Here is a 22,163-nt window from a genome sequence, read left to right as displayed (position 1 = left end):
AGTACGTAGTAGTTAGTGGTGCTCAAAATTTGGTTTAAGAATTACTTTATCCCCAAAATAATGCGATTCACTTTTATGCAGGACAGTGAAATAATTATATTTGTCTCATTTTCTTCATACGCGCATAATGGGGATAATTGTCGTTGTGTAGAACATTCAATAAGGTAATGCAAATCCAGCGTTCATCAGTGGGAGCTGAGTTTTTGGTGAAATCTTCCTAGAACTCGGGGTAGTTTTTTAATGTTCGTCTAGGGTGTGTCAAGTGTGGGGAGGTTGTATTTGTTGAACGGAAGGTGACGCACTGGCAGTCCGGATCGAGGTGGAGTTTCTTTCCTGGAATCGGGAAAGAGAAAGAATTGGGAAGGAGAAATACCAATGAGAAGCAGAGCGGGCGCTGCGACCCAGGCTCTCCGTTGCCCAGGTCCTACCCAGCCTCCAGCTTTCGCCCCGCCCCTCCCTGCCCTTGCCCGGCCCGCCAGTCCCTGCCCTTGCCCCGCCCCTCCGGCCCTTGCCCCACCCCATTCTACTCTCCCTTCGCCCCGCCCCTCCTTCGGTCCGCCCGCCTTCATTTTGCACTGTGCTCCGCCCACTCGCACCTCCTTTTCCGCCCTGCACTGCGGCTGCGCGGTCCGTGCCGTCTTCTAGGCTCAGGGACCGGCTTCCTCGCTCTGGGCTCCTGGCAAGTTTTCTCCAGCTCCACCATGTGGAGCGGACGGCAGGGTCGCCTCAGGCCGGTGGGCTGCGTAGTGGAGGAGCTACGGTGCCGCCGGCGGGAGCGGGAGGCAGGTGCGGGAGGGCAAGGGAGACGGGAAGATGCCGGCGGGAGCACCTCCACTACCGAGGAGTGGGTGGTATGGCGGGTGGCATGGCGGTCGGGGATAGGATGAGGAGGCCCTCGGGTGGCAGACGGGATTCAAGGTGCTAGATGCCCCTCCTACGTTCAGCCGGCTCCTTTGCCCCCAGCACTGCGGAAGGCGCGGAGGGAGCAGCAGCTGGTCAGTAAGAGGCTGCTGAGAGACGACGTCCTGGAGGAAGTCGAAGGGGGATGTGTGGCCAAGATCCTCGGGGAAGCTGAGGTGAGGTGACCGGGTGCTCGGTGAGTTGTTCTACGCCGACTGGCGCCAAATTCCTTTTGAGCTCGGCGCCAAACCTGAACGCGGCCCCTTCAATACCTCCATCCATCCGGTGGGCCAAGCCAGAAACTGGGAAAGTACCCTCGAGAACTCTGTCCCTCATCCCCACATCAATACATCAGGTCCTAGCCCTTTTTTCACCTCCTAAAGAGCTCTGGCGCCTTTACGATGGAGAACATCGCAGCTACCACTATCCTCTTCTCCGTGTACTCACAGTAGCCTTCTAACAGATCATTTGCATCTTGCTTGCCGCCTTCAAGTTCATTCTCCATACATCAGTCAGATGTCTCTTAAAAATCCAAAATCTGGGGCGCCTGGGTAGCTTGGTTAAGGGTCTGATTCTTGGGTTTGGCTCAGGTCATGATCTCCGGGTGGTGAGATCCAGCCCCTCGTTGGGCTCCGTGGTCAGCATGGAGTCTGCTTGAGATTCTCTCCCTCTCCTTCTGTCCCTCTCCTCTGTGTGAGCTCTCTCTCTTTCTCTCTAAAATAAATAAATCTTTGGGGCACCTGGGTGGCTCAGTCAGTTAGACGTCTGCCTTGGGCTGGGGTTGTGATCCCATGGTCCTGGGATCAAGTCCCATATCGGGCTCCCTGCTTAGCGGGGAGCATGCTTCTCCCTATCCCTCTGCTATACCCCCTTCTTGTGCTATTTCTCTCTCTCTCAAATAAAATCTTAAAAATACATAAATCTTAAATAAAAATTCAAAATCCTTCCTTCCTAGATGAATGGTCTAACGTTTGCCTAGCTCCAACCTTGCCAGTTTACTCATCTTAGCCAAAATTCTCCCTTTTCAGTTTTTGAAAGAATATACTAGCTCTTTCCTGTCTCAAGGCCTTTACATTTGCTACATCTAAAAGTGGGTCCCTTTTAGTATTCTGTCTTGACAGCCTGTTTGCAGAATATTAATCATACTAATTGCTTGTTTATCATTTCTCCAACTAGACTTTAAATCCATGGGAATCTAGACCTTATCTTCTTTGTTGTCATTGAAAACTCAGATGCCCTATAGTATCTGACATATAGTAGATGGTCATTATTTATTGAATAAGTGAATGACATGATTAGTTTTAGCTGATTTATTCATTCAGCAAGCATTGGGCATCCCCTTTGTTTATAATGTCTATGTTTACATGTGTTGTTTACAGAAGCACTCATGCCTAGGTTATACCATTGGTTCATTGGTTCATTGTGTGCTTGCTTTATGCCAAGACACTGTGCTGGGGTCTGAGGTTCACAAAGATGAGGAGAGTCCCTTTCTGTGTGGTACTTGCAGCAGCCCAGTGAAGAAGACAGGCGTGCTTACCACCTGTCATGAAGGAAACATGAGGCACAATAGGAACCCCTAAGTCTGAAAGGAAGCCAGAAAGAACTTACTTCCCAAAGGCGGTAACAGGAACAGAAATCTGAAGGGAGCGGAGGACCTGGGGAGGGTATCCCAGGCAGAAGGAATAGATTGTGCAAAAGCTTGGAAGCATTAAAAGACAAGTCATGTTTTGCTGCGTGGTGTTGGGAGTATAGGTTGCATGGGGAGAATGGCTAGAGGGGTAGGTTGTGCCAGACTGAAAGCTTTAAATGTTACCCTTGAAATAACTCTAAGAAGGCAGGAAATACGTTATTCCCATTTTTCAGGTGAAAAACTGAGGTTTAGGTTCCTTGTAAGTGGCAGGGCTGGTATTAAACCCAGTTCTGATTCCCTCTTCTGTCTACTCTACTGCAAGATTGATGCTTATTAGCCATATTAGCATGAATGACAAGTTCTAGGGATGGTGGAACATTAGAGTGCTCACAGGTGAAGTGGGCAGAATAGGACTCACACTTGCTTTCTGGCAACTTTGTGTTGCCATTGCTCCTCTCCCTGCCCTGCACTCCAGATCCAACAGTTCCTCCGGTTAGCACAACGAGGGACAGAGGAAAAGGAGAGAGAGAGGGCTCTGGTCAGCCTTCGTCGAGGCTTGCAGCACCCTGAGACGCAGCAGACCTTCATCTGGTCAGTATGGGTGGTGAGTGGGGCCTGGGCCTCTGAGGGATGGACAGGAGTGTGGAGGGGATGGGCCAGAGGCTGAGCAGGGCTCTGGTACTCACTCATGTAGGCTGGAGGGCAGCATTCGGACCTTGGTCGGGCTTCTAACCAGCAGCCAAGCCCTGTTGCAGCTAGAGGCCGCTCGGTGCCTTCATGAGCTCTCTCATTCTGAGCAGTCTGCGGTGGCTGAGGCCTGCCTGCCAGCCACTTCATACCTTCTCACCTACCTCTCCGGTCACAGCTCAGACTTTATAGTAAGCCCTGCCCCTTCCTACCTTGTTTTTGGCTTGGTTTAAATATTGTGCTTTCGGGTCTAGTTTGAGCTGGCACATAGGGGGAAGAAGAAAATTTGTTTCCCCTGATGTCCATAGCCATACATAGGCCCATCATCTTCCACACCCTTTTGCCCAGAGCCTCAAGGGCAAGACTATTCATCCTCTGCACTCCCACCCCCACGCTAGCCTGAGACAGGCCATGCCCGTGCTTTTGTTGTCCCACTCTCAGGAGCTCTGTCTGTATACACTGGGTAACCTGATTGTGGAGAGTGAGGCTGTGAGAAGGCAGCTCCTGCCACAGGGCATTGTTCCAGCTTTGGCTGCCTGCATCCAGGTGAGCATCCATCCATTTCCTCCCTCCTTGGGCAGCCCTCCCCTGTCTTCTCTCTACATGGCCCCCCTGCTTTGTTTAGGCAGCTCCAGCCTCTGCCCTGGGCTAAGGGGTTGAAAGTCACAGGAAATCTTATGACCCAGCTTCCAGAGTCAGATCTCTACCCTGTCTACTTCTAGTCCCCCCATCTGACTGTGCTGGAAGCCCTTGGATATGCCTTGTCCCAGCTCCTGCAGGCTAAGGAAGCTCCAGAGATGATCATCCCGTAAGTAAAACTGTGTCTGCAGATGTGGAGGCAGGTGTGACCTACTTGTTGATGTAGCTGCTGGACACCTGATTGAGTTTTGTTTCCAAAACTTGCACATTTTGGCTCGATGTATCTGGCTGGGAAGAGCTTTGGATTTGGATACTTTCCCACCTGCTGTTAGGGTTTGGGAAGAATGACTGACATCTTGCCTTCTGTGGTTCCAACTCACAACTCTCCTGTTGGCAGCTCTGTCTTGGGCTCCATTCTCCCCCAGCATATCCTGCGACTGTTGCAACCTGGCCCAAAGCTGAACCTTGGGGTCGCTGTGGAGTTTGCCTGGTGCCTGCACTACATCATCTGCAGGTAACACAGACCATTTGCAAAAGTGCCACAGACTTGCCCTGGGGCTCCCTTCTAGACATGGGTTTTTGAACTTTGGTTTCTAGAATTGCAATGAGTTTTCTTCCTTCTTCTCTGCTTGGATCCCAGGAAACCCAGCAATCTAGGCCATTTGCCATCCTAAAGGTGGAGTTGACTGAGTAGTGACTACTTCCTTTTTATTGCCTAGCCAGGTCAACAATGCCCTGCTTATCTACCATGGGGGTCTGTCCACTCTGGGGCTGCTGCTGTTGGATATGGCTGCGGCTGTCCAGAGAACTGAGGATGCAGGACTGGAGTTGGTAGGTGAAGAGGACAGGTCAAGATCTGGGCTACCTTTCTTCTTACTTTGCACCTCCTCCAGTACGTAGGTAACCCCTTCCTCCTTATACTGTACTCCCAACTTGTCTTTGCAGCTGGCATGCCCTGTGCTTCGGTGTCTAAGCAACTTGCTAACAGAAGCAGCAGTGGAGGTTGGGGGAGGGCCAAATCAGCTTGACGATGAGCGTGTTGTGGCGGCCTTATTTATCCTTCTGCAGTTCTTCCTTCAGAAACAGCCCAGCCTACTTCCTGAGGGCCTCTGGCTCCTTAACAACCTCACTGGTACGTACCATAATGTGCCTAGGCCTAGACCTTTAAATTCTGGGTATGCTTCCTCACTGCCTGGGCTGAGGTGGGCAGGATTGGGGCTGGGGTGGTGGTGGGGGGGGCAGGTTCAGGCCCGTTTGAGGGACTTCATCCTCACATTTTCCCTTCCAGCGAATAGTTCTAGTTTCTGTACCTCCTTGCTCTCCATGGATCTGATCGAGCCCCTCTTGCAGTTGCTGCCAGTTTCTAATGTGGTGAGCGTATTGGTAGGTATTGGGGTCACCTAAGTCCAGGATCTGATGGCCAAAGTAAAAACACTGGGAGCAGGCCTTTGCACTCAGAAGTACCCTTACCTGAGGAGTGGCAGGTGGTGTGGTATGGATGGCTTCAGGGCCAGACCAGTCTAGGTGTGAATCCCTAACTGTTTTACTAGTTACTAACCTTGGGCAGATCAGCCTATCACCTTAAACTTTAGTTTCCTCATGTATAATTTGAGAATAGCAGTGCTACCCGAGGGCAGCTGTGGAATTACAAAACATGCATTAAGTGTTTGGCACCGTACCTGACCATTTGATCAGCTGTCCATATATTTTAGCTCTATCATTAGTCTTCAGTTTTCATCCTTTGTGGGGACTGTATACATGTCTCTCTGCAGGTGCTCACAGTTCTGTGCAATGTGGCTGAGAAGGGTCCTGCTTACTGCCAACATCTGTGGCCAGGGCCCTTGCTCCCCTGCTTGATGGGCATGCTAGCCTCCTCTGATACTGAAGGAGTAGGCCAGAGTTTAGAGCTGCTGCAACTGCTGTTCCTCTATCGGCCAGAGGTGAGTTTTGGCCCTGGTACCCCTGTTCTGAGGCCTCTAGTCTCACCATGGCCCCTTTCCTTCCCATCCTATCTACAGTCACTTCTCTGGGCCTGGCAAGCCTATGTGGACTCCAGGTCAGAAATTCCTGCCTCTTGTTGGGAAGGCACTCTTCTGAATAGAGGTGGGCTAACCTGTAAGGCTGTGGGAATCAAGTGTTGGGTTACAGGGACCCAAGTGTTGAGTCCTTTTCTTTCCTGCCCTCAGGCTGTGGAGGCGTTTCTGCAGCAATCAGGGCTGCAGGTCCTAGAAAAGCATCAGGAGGAGGCACAGCTCCAGGATCGTGTGCATGCTCTCCAGAAGACAGCTCTTCACAGGTGACCTGGCTTCTCGATGCCACTCATTCAACTCATCACCTCCCCCCACCCCCTCAACTTCCTTGCTCCTGGATCCCCTTTTGAGGATTTAGAACCATGACATTTCATGCTCTCTGCTCCTATGTTGGGGACAGAATAAAGTTTTATTTTTATATTATACTGCTTTGCCTCAGTGGTTGCACGATGGGGTGGAGGGTAAAATGAGGACAAGAACATCCAGAGATGGCATTTTTCAGCACAAGCTTTATAAAGAACAGAAGAACACTTTTTTCACATTGTACTCAGTCCTACAGAGCCCAAGCTGTGGGGCTGTTGCTCTTAACAATCAGTGGAGGCTTCAGGCTTTGCCACTTAGCACATTCTCCACAGCTCTGGTTACCTGATCAGCACTGAAGTTGTTCAAAGAGACATTCTTCTCTTGGCCAAATGCTGAGGAGAGAGAAAGGTGACTAAATATCTCGTATGTGGGGCTACCAAAATATTAATAAAAGGTCTTGTCTTCAAATTACAGTCTTGTTAGGATGAGAAAAGTAGTATAGAAATATGACCAAGGTGTATTTGGGATACCTAGAATTTATCCAGGGGTTCTCAAACACATCTAGGGAGCCCAGGTCCAACTAGAATTTTGGTTTATTCTGGGTGGTCACGATGGGAAGGAAGATGTTTCAGAGAGTTTTTAGGGGCCTGGTAAGGTATTTATTATTAGCCACTACGAACAGTGCTTTGCATGGGCCTAGCCTTGGCTGGGTGCCAATTCTGTGGCTTCTATAGCTCTAGTATAATACACTAAAGTAATTTGTGTCCATCTCCTCCTCTAGTCTACTGGCTTTTTCCTCCTCCAAACAATTTTTAATGCATACTGCAGCTATCCACTGTTAGAACCAGTCTACTTTGGTATGACTTTTTTTTTTTTTTAAGATTTTATTTTATTTATTTATTTGAGAGAGAGCACAAGAAGGGGTAGGGTCAGAGGGAGAAGCAGACTCCCTGCCGAGCAGGGAGCCCAATGTGGGACTCGATCCTGGGATTCCGGGATCATGACCTGAGCGGAAGGCTGTGGCTTAACCAACTGAGCCACCCGGGCGCCCAGATACGACTTATTTTCTCCCTGCCCTGACATTCCTAGAGGAAGGTCTGTGTGTCAAACAACATGACCATAATTTTCAGATTGTGGTAAACTTAGAGAATATGATAAAATGGAGCTAAGCGCAATGTTAATAATTTGCCAGGGAATGCCTTATTAAGGAGGTGCTATATAATTTCAGACCTGAATAACAACAAGGTGAATTCTAACCAGCTAGCCATGAAAATCTGGTAGAAGTGCATCCTAGAAAGGGGGGACAGGTGTAAAGGCTAAACCCTGTTGTATCCTACTACATAATCTTAGGTATGTTCCATAAAAAAAATTTTTTTTTAGTAAGCTCTATGCCCAACATGGGGCTTGAACTCATGACCGGGAGATCAAGAGTTGTATGCTCTACTGATTGAACCAGCCCGTGCCCCTGTTCCATAAAATTTTTGATTCACCTTTCTAACCTTTACTATGAGAAAAGAAAGAATCCACCCCCTCATATAATTAATGAAGATTAAATGAGATGTAGGCAAGGAAGTACTCAACGCAGATCTTAGCATTAAGTGCTCAACAGTCGTTATCATATGCTTGTATTATTGAGATTCTCACACTACCTGAAATGGCACTACCCACATGTCATGTGTAAGGACCCACTTCGATGGGAATTGACGAGCATCTCTTTCCCATCTGAACCCTGTTCTGAATTATGAAACCGACAGCTCCTGGTCCCTACGCACATGGGTATTACTCGAAACACCAGCATTCTATAACCCCGCGAATGTAAGTTTATCCGAAACAACGTCAACAGCAAGGCCGAAGTCCGAGTTCCAGTCTCCCTACAGGTTTCTGTGTGACCCTGGATGGCCCTTTCTCTCTTCCAACCCTTGTTTTCCTACTGGGGTCCCAGACCGCCCGCTTCCCCGCTCACCGTAGCGGGCCCAGAGTTTGGGCTGCACATCAGAACACTCGCGGATTAGGATGGGCAGGCCAGGGTTCGCCTTCTTCAGCTCCACATAGTGTTTCTCGATGAATTCCCTATGGGGCGGGAGAGAAAGCCGTGCGTGCTGTCTACGCGCCGGCCTCCCCAAACACCCGGGAGGCAGAGGTCATGACCTGGGCACCCTGAAGCCTACCGGCCCTACCACCTTGCGCCTCACCTGACGCCCTGGCTGCCGGGCGAGCGCTGGCACAAGTGGACGCGAATCTCACGTAGGCCAAGTTTGGCCCCGATCCCGCGACTCACTGCGGCAGCCGCCATCTCCGCTGGTGTCTAACTCCCCGCCCCAGGACTTCCGGCCAAGTTCTCCAAGCCGACCAATCGCGCCCCCCCCCGTTCCCGCGATAGTTGGATGACGTGGAGGGGCGGGGTAAAGTTTAGCCAATGCCTTAAAAGCATTGCAGAGGGAGCGGTCCTTTTTTTTTTCTTTTCTCCGTGAGCGGGCGGTAGCCGACTGGCTACGGAGCGCAAAGCACTGTGGGCTTGTTCCTGAGGTGCATCGTGGGAAAAATCTTGTCTCGGCTGTGTTGTCTTTGGAGCTTCAGTACCTGCGGGCGTTGAAACACCGCAGACAAAATGCCAGAGCGAGACAGTAAGGCTCGGGTCATTTGTCCTTTATTATCTGCAGGACTTGGGACACTTGGCGCGTTCTTTTTGCTTCAGAGTTTAAGCTCTGTGTGGGTGGTGTGATGCCTTAATCTGGCGAAGCCATTTGGTCTCGAATGAAGCCGGGCAGCTCCGGACCATTGTCTCTAAGCTTTGTTCTTGCCCCAAGTGACGCCGCGTGTGTTTTGTCTGTGAACTCCCCCTTACCGCCAGCACTTAATCTTGGGTTGCGCCAGTTTATCTTCCTCCCAGTATCTTGGATGTCATTTTCCGGAAATATTTGCTGATCCTCCAGCGCCGGTTTAGGGGCCCCCTCTCTGCACCAACAGCTCCTTGTATTTTTTCACTTGGGCACTTATTACTTTGTACGGTCACTGTCGCTGTTTCTGCCTTGTCACTAGAATATGAGCAGTTTGACGTGAAAACGTCAGTATTGTTCGCTAATATAGTCCCAACTTTTGCACAGGAACTGACACGAAAGAGATTGATTAAATTAATGCCAATTCTTTTTTTTTTAAGGCGAGCCTTTCTCCAACCCTTTGGCTCCAGATGGCCACGATGTGGATGATCCTCACTCCTTCCACCAGTGAGTATTTCAGTGTAGGACTACGGGCATGAACTGGGAGATGAATAGAGTGGTGTGGGAATGGTGAAGGAATTCTAAATGTCTTGTCAACAAGGATGGTGAAAAAAAATTGTACCCCTTGCACCTTTATCTCTAAACCTTAGCTGGATTAGGTCAACTGCATAAGAGTATTAGAGGGGAAGTTCTGGATGGGAGGGTGCTAGTTTTTAATGTTTAATTATACATGATACAGGAATTGATTCTTGTAGAAAATTAAAGTAGAAGTAAGGGTAATGTTCTTTTTTGATAACATCCCCAATTCCAGTCCCTTTCTTAGAGGTAACCACTGTTCCTTCTTTACATGTGTCTTTTTTCCCTACTTTTTAAAAAATCCATTTATATACATACACGTATGTCTGAGGAAGATATGTGATTATTTTGTAAGTTGAAGTATGAAAATTAAATGGCATTGTATTATATACTTATATCGTTTTGCCACTTGCTTATTTTCCCCACTCATTGTCTTGGAGATTATTTTCATGGTAGTGGCAAGGACTCCCTCCTTTTTTTTTTTTTTTTTTAATATTTATTTCAGAGAGAGAATGAAGTTAAGAGTGCGTGAGCAGTGGGGAGGGGCAGAGAGAGAGGGGAAGTAGACTCCCCACTGAGAGGAGCCTGGTGCAGGCTTGATGTGCTGCCCCTTGATCTCTGGACCTGGAGATCACCACCTGAGCCAAAACCAAGAGTCAGACACTCAACTGATTGAGTCACCCAGGTACCCCAAGGACCTCTTCCTTGATTAGACTTTCATCGGGCTTCTCTGGGGTCCATTTTTCACTAGGCCTGTTGGGTTCAGTTTTAGCAAAGAATGCTCCTAAGCCATTTTATGGAGAGTCCCCTTAAGTAATCAAGTAGATCAGTCAAGCTCCTTTTTCCCCACCCTTGATGGCTAACCAGGTTCCTCTTAGTAATTTTTTTATAAATCCCCAGTTGTCCCAGTTTGTTTTCAGAGTTGAGTTTCAGTCCTTCTTCCCTTTTGCAGTAGTCTCTATTCCTATTACAGTAATCTTGAACAGTGTCTTCCTTGGAACACTTAGCAGGATTCTTTGCTAAAACTGGGCACAGCAGGCCAAGGAAGAGACTCCGTCAGAAGAGGGCTCAAAGGGGCCTGACTAAAGTTAGGTCAAAGAGTGAGTCTTTGTCACTGTATTGCTTAAAATTATCTCTTGTACCATCATTGCTGTCTGCCACACATTTGGGAAACACTGTCACAATCTAGTCTCTAGTTAATGGACATTTAGGTTGTTTCCAAATTTTTATTACTTTCAAAGCTGAAATTGAGGGGTGCCTGGGTGGCTCAGTCAGTTAGGCATCTGCCTTTGGCTCAGGTCATGATCCTAGGGTCCTGGGATCAAGCCCCACGTTGGGCTCTTTGCTCAGTGGAGAGCCTGCTTCTCCCTGTCCCTCTGTCTGCTGCTCTTCCTGCTTGTGCACTCTCTCTCTCTCTGTCAAATAAGTAAATAAAATCTTTAAAAAGATAAGCTGAAATTGAACCGTTTTTACATGCTTTTTATACACTTACGGTAATCAACAAAGCTAAATATAGGTGAATGGAGTTGCTAGGTCATAGGATATATGCACTTAAATTTTGATACAGCCAAATTGCCTTCACATTGGCTATACTGACTTATGTTCCCTTCGGCGGAATATTCACTTTACAGATTCTCACACATACTTGATTTATCAGACTTTATAATAGTCAACACTTTGATGCATTAAAAGTGGCATGATTTGTTTTAATTTGTATTTTCCCGATTTCTGGTAAAGTTAACCATGTTTTTTACGTATTCCTTTTCCAATTCTTACTGGGTACTAATTTTTAAAATCTTTGCCTTCTAGATCAAAACTCACCAATGAAGACTTCAGGAAACTTCTCATGACCCCAAGGGCTGCACCCACCTCTGCACCACCCTCTAAGTCACGTCACCATGAGTAAGTTCTGGGGTGTTCCGGCCTGTCTCCCATCTCCTTCAGAAAATTACTGAACTAGATGTCGTAGGAACTGGAAGGCTAGTTCTTTTTTGAAGCCTGTGATTCTGATTCTCTCTTGCTGGAGATTGAAGCTCCAGTGAAGACTAGGGCATGCTAAGATCTCAGAATATGTTCTACATACCCCTTGTACTACTAGAGTTGCTGCTAATGCTTAAATGGGCAGATTTCTTCAGGGTCCATTCCAGCTCTAGGGACTCAGATACTGAGGTAGATATTGGGGGATATAGAATTTTAATAGTGCTTTAGATGGTTGTGGTGCTTTCTAAAGCTTAGAATCAGTCAACTACAAATAGAGATCTGGATCTCTGCATGGTCAAAGCTTTTGCTTTGTTCCATATTTCAAGGCTTTTCTTCAGTCCTCAAGGCCAGTTGTTGGGGGTTTCTGGGGCTGTGGCAGTATTTTGCTATCAGTGAATTTCTTTTTCTTCTAGGATGCCAAGGGAGTACAATGAGGATGAAGACCCAGCTGCACGAAGGAGAAAAAAGAAAAGGTGAAGGAAGGATGGAGGAGTGTTGGATTGTAAGATGGATAGTGTTCTTTTGAAAGGAGTAGGGGCCAGTAGTTATGAAGCTGGAGATTGAGGTTTTCCTTTATTATCTTGAGGTTCTCTGCTTTAGGGGAGAGGAGTGACAGGCAGAGTGGCAATTTAGGACTTTGGAGTCAGTGTGCAGTATTTTTAATCTCATCTTTACCAGTTCTTAGCTGGATAACCGTGGGCATATTGACTAACATTTCTAATCCCCAGTATTCTCATGGGTAGAACAGAGAGTGATTTCATAACTTTTATCAGGTTGTCATGAGGATCAACTGTGATAGTGCATGTAAACACTTAGCACCAGTGCCTGGCATACTGTAACCACCCAGTAAATCTTGTCTGCCGTTATCACCATCACCATCATCATTATTATTTATAAAATACTAAAATTTCGGGCGCCTGGGTGGCTCAGTTGGTTAAGCGACTGCCTTCGGCTCAGGTCATGATCCTGGAGTCCCGGGATCGAGTCCCGCGTCGGGCTCCCTGCTCAGCGGGGAGTCTGCTTCTCCCTCTGACCCTCCTCCCTCTTGTGCTCTCTGTCTCTCATTCTCTCTCTTGCAAATAAATAAATAAAATCTTAAAAAAAAAAAAACAACTAAAATTTCTGGAGCTGGTATTTTGCTCTTCCTCTCTTCTGGGGGAATACCAACAAGGAATGATTTTCTTTTTCTTTCTTTTTTTTAAAGATTTTATTTATTTTTGCGAGAGAGAGAGCAAGAGCGCGAGAACGTGCTCAAGCATGAGTTTGGGGGAGGGGCAGAGAGAGAAGCAGACTCCCTACCAAGCGGGGAGCCTAATTCGGGACTCGATCCCAGGATCCTGGAATCATGACCTGAGCTGAAGGCAGACAGCTTAACTGACTGAGCCACCCAGGGCCCCAGGAATGATTTTCAGTTGAAATATAGAGGTGATAAAAATTTAGTTAACTTCCTGGTTGTCCCACAGAAAAGTCTCATACCTGTTAGAGACTCAGTGATACAGAGTTGGGTGGCATTAAAGAATTCTGAAGTGACAGATGGAATGTCCTGAGGTGGCATTGAAAGAGTATATCTGTGAGCTGGAAGATGCTATAATTCTGATTTTGAGGACTATCCGGAGGTGGCCAGCAGTTCTATGAGGATATATATGAGCTTTCACCAGACAGTTGGATGAAACAGGCAGGAACAATTCTGCTGACCTTGGGATAGCAGCTGGTGAGCCTTACGCATTTGTTTTTCTCTGGTCACAGTTATTATGCCAAGCTTCGTCAACAAGAAATTGAGAGAGAGAGAGAACTAGCAGAGAAGTACCGTGACCGTGCCAAGGAACGGCGAGATGGCGTCAACAAAGATTATGAGGAAACTGAGCTGATCAGTACCACAGCTAACTACAGGGCTGTGGGCCCCACTGCTGAAGCGTGAGTACCCAGGCAGCCAGGGCATGATTCCCTCAGCATCCCAGAGTCCTACAGTCACAGTGTGAATTCTTCCTAACACTTTCTCCACTTTGGAGCCCAAGCTGAGCTTGGCACTCACAAAGGACTATTCCGATGTGGCTTCTTTCATTATACAGGGACAAATCAGCTGCAGAGAAGAGAAGACAGTTGATCCAGGAGTCCAAATTCTTGGGTGGTGACATGGAACACACCCATTTGGTGAAAGGCTTGGATTTTGCTCTGCTTCAAAAGGTGAGCCGTGGTGGGTAGGTAGAGAGTAATCCTAGAATGCTGAATCCTCTTGTATGGGCCTTTCAAGGTGAAAGAGGGAGATTGCTGTCAGCCCAGACGACATAGAAGGGCTAATGGTAGCTCTTGTTTAGGACTAATTGCTACTCATCCTTTAAGTCTCAGCCTCAATTTTATTTTTGCGGGGAAACCTTCTCTGATGACACAGGTATGATTAAACCCCAGTAGTCACTTCCCACTTCTACCCTTGCATAGCTCTTTTATTTCACGTATCATAATTATCACATTTTGTTTGTTGTCTCTTCTGCTGTAAGCTCCATTAGGGCAAGGACTATATTGTCTTGTTCAGTATTGAGTTCTTAGTTCCTGGCACAATGTGGTGTATTGGTGTTAGGTAAACATATGTGAAACGAATAGATGTCTAAATCCTACGTGCTTTCCTGTTAGGTACGAGCTGAGATTGCCAGCAAAGAGAAAGAAGAGGAAGAACTTATGGAAAAGCCCCAGAAGGAAACCAAGTAAGTAAATACTGGGGAAAGCTTGAGAGTTCAGGAAAGTGGGACCTAAAGTAGGAACACATTTGGCAAAAAAGAAAATTTTTTTTGTCTTTTCAGGAAAGATGAGGATCCTGAGAACAAAATTGAATTTAAGACACGTTTGGGTGAGTACACAATTTCTACACTAGTGGTTGTGCATTTTAGGTGAATTGTAGGGAATTTAATGCTTTGAGCAGAATATGCTTTCCCTTTCCCTCAAACTGCTTTCCTCTCTTTCTTGCACCCAGATTAGCTAGTTCTCTTAGGATACTCTAGCAGAACTTAGATGTGAACTTAGTCACTTCCTGTATGTTATTAATGTCTCCTCAGTTAGGTTGGAAGCTGTTGCAGATTATGGCTTATGCATTAAGGAAGGTAGCTTATAGCTTATGTGTTAAAAAGAGGTAGGATGGTTGGTGATTAAAAGCTCAGAATTTGTAGTCAGAGACCTCAGTTTGAATCCTGGTGATGAAACCACACTAGGGATGTGGTATTAGGCAACTGACTTTGTCTATTTTCAAAAATAGTGTTAATTCACCTCATGGGATTATTGGAGCAACAAAAAATAGTATATGCAACATGCCTTTCATATTGAGCATGTAGCCGAGCTGGTTTTTCCATCATTGTCAATATCCCCTTAAACCTCATCCTTCTTCCCCACAGGGCCTAATTCAATGTGAGGCCCATAGCGCCCTTGAGAGGACAATGTAAAAGAGTGGATAGGAGCTCAGGCATTGGAGTCATACAGCAGTCATAGCTGTATGACTTCAGGTAATCACTTCACTCTCAGCTTTAGTATTCTGATCAGTTAAAAGGAGATAATAATGTGCACCTTCCAGGGCTCTTGTGAAGATTGAGGCAGTAGTATTTGGTGTGGGAGTAAGCACTTACTAAATGGAAGCCGTTATTGTAGAAGCTTCTCAGTGGCTGTGCTTGCTCCTCTTCTTTTTGTAGGCCGCAACGTTTACCGCACGCTCTTTAGGAGCAAGGCGTATGAACGGAATGAGCTGTTCCTGCCGGGCCGCATGGCCTATGTGGTAGACCTGGATGATGAGTATGCTGACACGGACATCCCCACCACACTTATCCGCAGCAAAGCGGATTGCCCCACCATGGAGGTAAGTGATCCAAGTCCCGAGAGCCTGTCATGTGGGCCTCAAACCTGGGAATCAGCCTCCATTCTGCCCTGGGCCTCATCTACCACATTTAATCCATCACTAAGTCCTGTCCACTTTTTACTTTCTAAATTTCAGTTGAATCCATTCACTTTTCTCTATCTCTGTCAATAACATTCCAATTGAAGCCATCATGTCTTGCTGGAACTATTAAAGAGATGCTTCTGTTTTGTTTCCTCGCTTTCACTCTGGTTTCTTTCCAGTATTTTATTGTTTTATTGATTTAATTCATGTGCCATATAATCTGCCTTTTGAAAATGTACAATTCAGTGCCTTTCAGTATATTCATAGAATTATGCAGCCATCACACAATTTAAAAAAATTTTCATCCACCTCCCCCCACAAAAAACTCTGTACTCTTTAGTCATAACCCTCACAATCTTCCTGTCCTCCTTTCCATTGTGATTTTTACATATGGCCGGTGTGATCTTTTCAGCATGGGAATTTTTGTCTCACCACACCTGAGGAGCTTTCAATGATTTCTCATTATTAGGATAAAGAGTAAAATCTTTGTTGTGGCCTCTGAGCCCCTGCACCTTCTGGCCTTCTGAGCCACTTTTTCACCATGATTCCCTGTTTGTTCTCCAGTGAATCCCAGCTATCTGGAATGTGCTAGATTTACTTTCTTTCTTTTCCTCTTTTTTTTAAGAGGGAGAGAGCATGAGCAGGGGTGGGAGGGGCTGAGGGAGAGAGAGTCTGGAGCAGGCTCCATGCCTATTGTGGAGCCCAACGTGGGGCTCAATCTCATGATCTTTAGATCATGACCTCAGGGGCACCTGGGTGGCTCAGTCGGTTAAGCGTCTGCCTTCAGCACGGGTTGTGATCCCAGGATCCTGGGATCGAGTCCCACATTGGGCTCACTGCTCAGCAGGGACTCTGCTTCTCCCTCTGCCCCTCCCTCTGCTCATGCTCTCTCTCTCAAATAAATAAAACCTTTAAAAAAAAAAAAAAAGATCATGACCTGAGCTGAAATCAAGAGTCAGGTGCCCAACCGACTAAGCCACCCAGGTGCCCCTAGATTCACTTTTGATCCAGACCTTTGTATATGTCATTCTGTGTGCCTGGAATGTCCTATGATACCTCCTTTCCCTGTTTTTTACCTAGTTGATTGTAATTTATCCTTCAGTTGGTTAAGTGAGTGAGTGAATGAATGAATGAATGAAGAGATTCTTGCTTTGTGGGATAATATCCTTGCTGCTTGGGGTTTTCAGGCCCAGACCACACTGACCACAAATGACATCGTAATCAGCAAGCTCACCCAGATCCTTTCCTACCTGCGGCAGGGTACCCGCAATAAGAAGCTCAAGAAGAAGGATAAAGGTAACCTGGAGGATTAGGAAGAGAAATCTTAACTCTGGAGGGGCATCTGAGGGTGGAACCAAGGTTTTCTGGAGCCTTCTATGTCTAGAACATTGGGAGGCTCCTGGGGAGCGGAAAAAATGGGAGCAATGGAGCATTAATAAGGAGATGGTTACATCCAGGTTCTGTCTGCTTGACCTATCCAGGAAGCAGTGGTCAGCTCTGAGGCTTGAGGAGGGAGAGTATGGGGAGCTTTTGTTATCCCACCTTCTAAACAGATGTTTAAATGGTCATTCAGAGCTGGAGAGCATGGTTAGGCTGAGAGGGAATCAACTCAGGAATGTTTTCTTCGCTGTTCTTTTTATATTTTAGGGAAGATGGAAGAGAAGAAACCCCCTGAGGCTGACATGAAGTATGTATCCTACCCCTGTCACCTGCTATGTGTGAGGAAAGGGCTCTGTGTTTCTTGTCTTTGGCATTTTGGGGAGGTCCTGATGTGAGAATCTGGACAAATGGCCAGGGAAAATGGAAGTGTGTATGACTTTGGCAGCTAGTGATCTCTGTTTTTCTAGTATATTTGAAGACATTGGGGATTATGTGCCATCCACAACCAAGACTCCTCGGGACAAGGAGCGGGAGAGATACCGGGAACGGGAGCGTGATCGGGAGAGAGAGAGAGACCGTGACAGAGAACGGGAGCGAGAACGAGATCGGGAGAGGGAGCGGGACCGAGAGAGAGAGGAAGAGAAAAAGAGGCACAGCTACTTTGAGAAGCCGAAAGTGGATGATGAGGTAAGATACGGCCCTCGTACAAAGTGGTGAAGCTGCCCATCTCTGCCTGCTCCGCCTGGTGCAGGATTTGTTTGTTATATAGGTGCCTCAGGGCTCCATAGCAGCAACTGGGTCAACTAATCCAGGGTGGGAAGCATCCTGGAAATGAGGCAAGAAGTGGGTAGGGAATTGATTCACAGATCAGTGAAGCAGGGGAGGGATGAGTGCAGATCCCTCATGGCAATACTCACTTCAGTTTCTGTTTTCTTTCCAGCCCATGGACGTCGACAAAGGTGGGTGATATGTGAGACATCTTGCATTCGCTCTGGCAGTTTTGGGCTGAGAGGCTGTCTAGAGCTCAGAGCTGGCAAAGGTTGGGATTGTGGGACTTCTGGTCCTGAGTTCTCATTAAGATCCATGTCTTGCTCCATGGAATAGAAAGAAGATGAGTCTGGAGTTAACTGCATCTTCCTGGGCAATGGCAGGGCATTTGCTCTGCTAGATACAGTTCCTCCAGCTGTGGGGTTCTGAAGACATGAGGGAGGTCAAACTGGCCGCATTCTTTGTACATAACCCCATCTCAACCAGAGTAGCTCATTATTTAAGGATTCATTTATTTTCAAGAGAGAGTGTGTGCGCACCCACATGAGTGGGGGGAGGAGCCGAGGGAGAGGGAGAGAAAATCAAGCAGATTTCCCACCGAGCTTGGAGCCTGACGCAGGGCTCGATCCTATGACCTTAAGATCATGACCTGAGTGGAAACCAAGAGCCGGCTGATCAACCGACTGAGCCACCCAGGCGCCCTGGAATAGCTCGTTATTAGTTGGAATTTAATTAAAATTTTGTTAGCTGAAAGTGTTTTCTTTTGCTTAAAAAAAGGATTTTATGAAAACAGATTGGAAGTATGTGTGGGGAGCAGAGGTAAGTTCCTTGTTTCACAGTCTGAACAGAGTTCTCTTTTCCCTTAGGACCTGGATCTGCTAAGGAGTTGATCAAGTCGATCAATGAAAAGTTTGCTGGGTCTGCTGGATGGGAAGGCACTGAATCATATCCTTTATTTCAATATGTTGTTGGATTCTAGAAAACTGTTGTCCTGTTTTCTTTCTAATTCTACCTACCTGCCTGCTTCCCCACAACCCCCAGTCCCCACCCCGCTTCTTGCCTTTTATAGTGAATTTTGTCAGGGATGCAATCATTATGACTTTCCCATTTCTCAGTGGACCCATTCATGTCCTTAAGAGTTTTCATTTTGGGGCTTCTAGCCCTTGGCCCTTCCTTCTTCTTCTTTTTTTTTTTTTTTAAAGATTTTATTTATTTGACAGAGAGAGACACAGCGAGAGAGGGAACACAAGCAGGGGGAGTGGGAGAGGGAGAAGCAGGCTTCCCGCCTAGCAGGGAGCCCGATGTGGGGCTCCCCATTCCAGGACCCCGGGATCATGACCTGAGCCGTAGGCAGATGCTTAACGACTGAGCCACCCAGACGCCCCTTGGCCCTTCCTTCTTGAAGCTTTTCTGCTATAGGTAGAATTATTTTCTTTAACATAGCATATGCTGAAGAAGCCAGAGGACAAAAAGCAGCTGGGAGACTTCTTTGGAATGTCCAACAGCTATGCCGAGTGTTACCCAGCCACGTGTGTGAGACTGTTAAGGGAGGCTGGGGTGATTGGAGAACAAGTTGTGGGGAGGGGGCTGAAGTGGAAATTTGATTACCTGGGACCGAGGGGTACTTCTTACTTGGATGAACTATTCTTTCAGGCACTGAGTGGGAGGGCTTGGGTTGTGGGGGGGCGGTCATTTTTGGGCATATAGCATCTTAGTTGGGTAGGTTTCTGGATAAAGCATAGGGGTCTGGGTCTGCACCATCTGTTTAATTTGTTGCTTCTCCTTAGGATGGATGACATGGCTGTGGATAGTGATGAGGAGGTGGATTATAGCAAAATGGACCAGGTATGGTGTTGGAAGGATGGGTGGGGAGTCTTGGCAGTTACTCTTTGGCACATACCCCCTTCCCCACTCTCAAAAGATCTGTGTCTCATTTTCTGGGACTTAACCTTCCATCAGCTACTAAGAGCAGCAGCATTGTGGAGTCATGGGAAGCTTAACTTTTAAAGTGTCTGTACAAAATGAAATGAGATAGGCCAAAAATAGATTTATTTTTATTTCCTACAAAGTGCCAGGCTTTGATTTCCATACTAGGCAGTAAACAAGTCTTTACTGTATAAATAGAAAGGGTAGAAGGAATTTCAGTGTTTAGAAAATAATTGAATTTTATTCTAGCCAGGATTGAAATATTCTTCTCTAGTCTTTTTTTTTAAAGATTTTATTTATTTATTTGAGAGGGAGAATGAGAGAGAGAGAGCATGAGAGGGGGGAGGGTCAGAGGGAGAAGCAGACTCCCCGCCAAGCAGGGAGCCCGATGCGGGACTCGATCCCAGGACTCCAGGATCATGACCTGAGCCAAAGGCAGTTGCTTAACCAACTGAGCCACCCAGGCGCCCTATTCTTCTCTAGTCTTAAAAACAAAAATACTCTTGAGGCACCTGGGTGGCTCAGTCAGTTAAGCAAAAGACTCTTGATTTCAGCTCAGGTCTTGATCTCAGGGTTATGAGTTCAAGTGATGCGTTGGGCTCCATACTGGGTGTGCAGCCTACTTAAAACAACAACAACAATAACAACAGAAACTCTGACACATAGCACTATTAATGGTGAAGAAATTTCATCTACTTTTTTTTTGTTTCTCTTTACTGCAGTGGTTGAGCCTTGTTTAATTCCATCTTGGAGACTTGCTTAACCCTGGTTTTGCCATTTATTAGTTTTATGACCTTGCCAATTTATTTTACTGCTAATGCCCCAGTTTACTCATCAGAAGAATGGAGAGGAATACGGTTCTCTTTTAATAGAATTTGAGAGAATTAAATATGTGTTTAGTGTTCAGAACAATGCCCAGTACATACTAAGTACATAGTAAGCATTTATTATTATTTATCAGGGTGGGATTTATGAATAATGAAACAGGATTGTGAGGGAACCCGGCTTTAATAGGGCTAAAGTTTTGTTTCCATGACATTTCTTCCTTCCGTGTCCCCTTTCTGTCTTCCAACAGGGTAATAAGAAAGGACCCTTAGGCCGCTGGGACTTTGATACCCAGGAGGAATACAGCGAGTATATGAACAACAAGGAGGCTTTGCCCAAGTGAGTCAGTAGTAAATATGGCCAGGGAGTGAGGAGAGGGATGATGATGGGGTGGGCTAGCCTGCACCAGGTTAGAGGGTTTAGTCTGCCTGAGACATTCCTAAACAGGTTCTTTAGTCGCAGGGCCATCTGGAAACATGTTGGTTCTGCTGTGCAACCTCTGTTGCCTTCTTTCTCCCAACTGTCCTTTATTTTTCTCAGAGCTGCATTCCAGTATGGCATCAAGATGTCTGAAGGGCGGAAAACCAGGCGCTTCAAGGAAACCAATGATAAGGCAGAGCTTGATCGCCAGTGGAAGAAGATTAGTGCAGTAAGTGAGATCCCCTCTTGGGTGGACTTCAGCTGGGAGGAGACCCTGGCACACGGATGCAGGAATAGGCAGGGGGTTGGAGAGCCAAGGAAGGAGGAGAGAGGTCAGCCTGGTGCCTCAGGTGATCTTAGACTGACAGCGTAACTATTGGGTGTAACTGTTCTTTTTCGTAGATCATCGAGAAGAGGAAGAAGATGGAGGCTGATGGGTGAGCATCAGCATTCTTCTTCTGGGGCACTGTGGGAATTGCTTAGAGTATAGATCTTAATGCTGACTCACTTCTCCTTCCATTGCAGAGTTGAAGTGAAAAGACCAAAATACTAATCTCCAGTTCCAAGTCCAAAAATATTCCCCACAAGGATGGGCTCACCAGTGCTTCCTTTCTACAATTCCCCAAATAGTTGCAAGGTCTCTTTTTGTGAATGTATATAAAATGTTACTGTATAATCATTTAGTTCCATTAAATCTGGCTAACCTACCATCATTTCTTCTCTGTTTGAGCATCCTCCCTCCCGGGCCCCTGAAGCACTAAGAGGGCTACTAATTCCACTGATTGTGTAAAATGCCCAATGCAGAAAGTTAGCTTTCCTTGAGCTGTGGTTCTAGATTCCTAGACAGTAAGGATCCTAGCCAGGACGCCTAGTGGAGAAGGAAGTAATGACCCCACTGATGGGCAAGAGGTAGATAGAGGAACACAAGGATGGTTGGTCTCAAATGTCACACTCATTCAGGCCCATTTGGGGGCCCACTTTTAGCACAGAGATTCCCTGGGAATTAGGGTCCACCCAGTGGGCTGCCAGTCTGATCCCAAGGTTGTGCAGGACAGGACTAGGCTGTAGGTGAAGGCAGCTGATGAGAATCCCTTGGGGAACAAAAATGGATTTATGCCCTCCTGAGCGCTTTAGTAATTCTAAGCACAAATTGCTGCTGCTTTGGCTGAAGGGATAACCTTGGGGAAGTGCCTTGGGGGGGATTCTTATGCTAAGCCTGCAGGGTTTGGTGCCCTTCAACACCTGAAATATTTGCCAAAGGCTCTGGCCTCTGAATCATTCCATCCCCAACCTTTTCCTCCTCTCTGCTCATTGCCAGCACTTTGGTCTGGTGCTCATAAGGATCATCCCTTTGCCATTGCCTGCCCTGAGCCTAAGACCTCTGGGATCAGCACATACAAGGAAAGCTAGAAGACCACCTTAACCTTGCCTTGCCTTTGGTCACTTTCAGCTTGATAGGGCAAGAG

The 22,163-nt window shown here is 46.8% G+C and overlaps 3 protein-coding genes across 5 annotated transcripts; 2 read left to right on the top strand and 1 right to left on the bottom strand.

Moving 5' to 3' along the window:
- Positions 1-604: 604 nt before the first annotated feature.
- Positions 605-6,311, top strand: TMCO6 (transmembrane and coiled-coil domains 6). 3 transcript variants are annotated; one of them, XM_031026149.2, is made up of 12 exons: positions 605-786; positions 964-1,076; positions 3,006-3,121; positions 3,225-3,408; positions 3,659-3,763; positions 3,940-4,025; positions 4,254-4,370; positions 4,576-4,687; positions 4,802-4,988; positions 5,145-5,239; positions 5,629-5,959; positions 6,043-6,311. In XM_031026149.2, exons 1-12 carry the CDS (start codon positions 702-704, stop codon positions 6,234-6,236), a joined length of 1,725 nt encoding a protein of 574 aa, XP_030882009.2. In that variant the 5' UTR covers positions 605-701; the 3' UTR covers positions 6,237-6,311. The 3 variants fall into 3 exon arrangements, with proteins under 3 accessions (XP_030882009.2, XP_030882008.1, XP_006731556.1); XM_006731493.3 differs by having other exon boundaries at positions 608-786; positions 5,629-5,796; XM_031026148.2 differs by having other exon boundaries at positions 606-786; positions 5,629-6,311.
- A 64-nt stretch (positions 6,312-6,375) lies between these two features.
- NDUFA2 (NADH:ubiquinone oxidoreductase subunit A2) lies at positions 6,376-8,539 on the bottom strand. The gene is made up of 3 exons (XM_006731460.3): positions 8,382-8,539; positions 8,153-8,259; positions 6,376-6,581 (listed from the first exon to the last, which is right to left on the bottom strand). Exons 1-3 carry the CDS (start codon positions 8,480-8,482, stop codon positions 6,490-6,492), a joined length of 300 nt encoding a protein of 99 aa, XP_006731523.1. The 5' UTR covers positions 8,483-8,539; the 3' UTR covers positions 6,376-6,489.
- A 115-nt stretch (positions 8,540-8,654) lies between these two features.
- On the top strand, positions 8,655-21,405 carry IK (IK cytokine). Its single transcript, XM_031026151.2, has 20 exons — positions 8,655-8,813; positions 9,347-9,413; positions 11,292-11,384; positions 11,876-11,935; positions 13,209-13,376; positions 13,532-13,646; positions 14,091-14,161; positions 14,258-14,304; positions 15,134-15,297; positions 16,566-16,674; positions 17,026-17,065; positions 17,226-17,445; positions 17,699-17,717; positions 18,393-18,471; positions 18,975-19,055; positions 19,314-19,371; positions 20,528-20,616; positions 20,818-20,926; positions 21,100-21,134; positions 21,223-21,405. Exons 1-20 carry the CDS (start codon positions 8,798-8,800, stop codon positions 21,248-21,250), a joined length of 1,668 nt encoding a protein of 555 aa, XP_030882011.1. The 5' UTR covers positions 8,655-8,797; the 3' UTR covers positions 21,251-21,405.
- Positions 21,406-22,163: the final 758 nt, after the last annotated feature.

Source organism: Leptonychotes weddellii, chromosome 7 (assembly GCF_054177405.1).
Source record: "Leptonychotes weddellii isolate Sample4059 chromosome 7, ASM5417740v2, whole genome shotgun sequence".
Lineage (NCBI taxonomy): Eukaryota > Metazoa > Chordata > Mammalia > Carnivora > Phocidae > Leptonychotes > Leptonychotes weddellii.
This window is presented reverse-complemented; position numbering and strand designations above follow the sequence as displayed.

What these genes read in the sequence shown, in the direction of transcription:
- NDUFA2 (XM_006731460.3), bottom strand. Translation starts at nt 8,482, where the DNA reads ATGGCGGCTGCCGCAGTGAGTCGCGGGATCGGGGCCAAACTTGGCCTA. An exon ending in CCCGGCAGCCAGGGCGTCAG is followed by an intron (nt 8,260 to 8,381) that starts GTGAGGCGCAAG and finishes CCCGCCCCATAG; the next exon opens with GGAATTCATCGAGAAACACT. An exon ending in CAAACTCTGGGCCCGCTACG is followed by an intron (nt 6,582 to 8,152) that starts GTGAGCGGGGAA and finishes CTCTCTCCTCAG; the next exon opens with CATTTGGCCAAGAGAAGAAT.
- IK (XM_031026151.2), top strand. An exon ending in GTGGGCCCCACTGCTGAAGC is followed by an intron (nt 13,377 to 13,531) that starts GTGAGTACCCAG and finishes TTCATTATACAG; the next exon opens with GGACAAATCAGCTGCAGAGA. An exon ending in CGGATTGCCCCACCATGGAG is followed by an intron (nt 15,298 to 16,565) that starts GTAAGTGATCCA and finishes TGGGGTTTTCAG; the next exon opens with GCCCAGACCACACTGACCAC.
- TMCO6 (XM_031026148.2), top strand. Translation starts at nt 702, where the DNA reads ATGTGGAGCGGACGGCAGGGTCGCCTCAGGCCGGTGGGCTGCGTAGTG. An exon ending in CCGGCGGGAGCGGGAGGCAG is followed by an intron (nt 787 to 963) that starts GTGCGGGAGGGC and finishes CTTTGCCCCCAG; the next exon opens with CACTGCGGAAGGCGCGGAGG. An exon ending in GCTCCAGAGATGATCATCCC is followed by an intron (nt 4,026 to 4,253) that starts GTAAGTAAAACT and finishes TCCTGTTGGCAG; the next exon opens with CTCTGTCTTGGGCTCCATTC.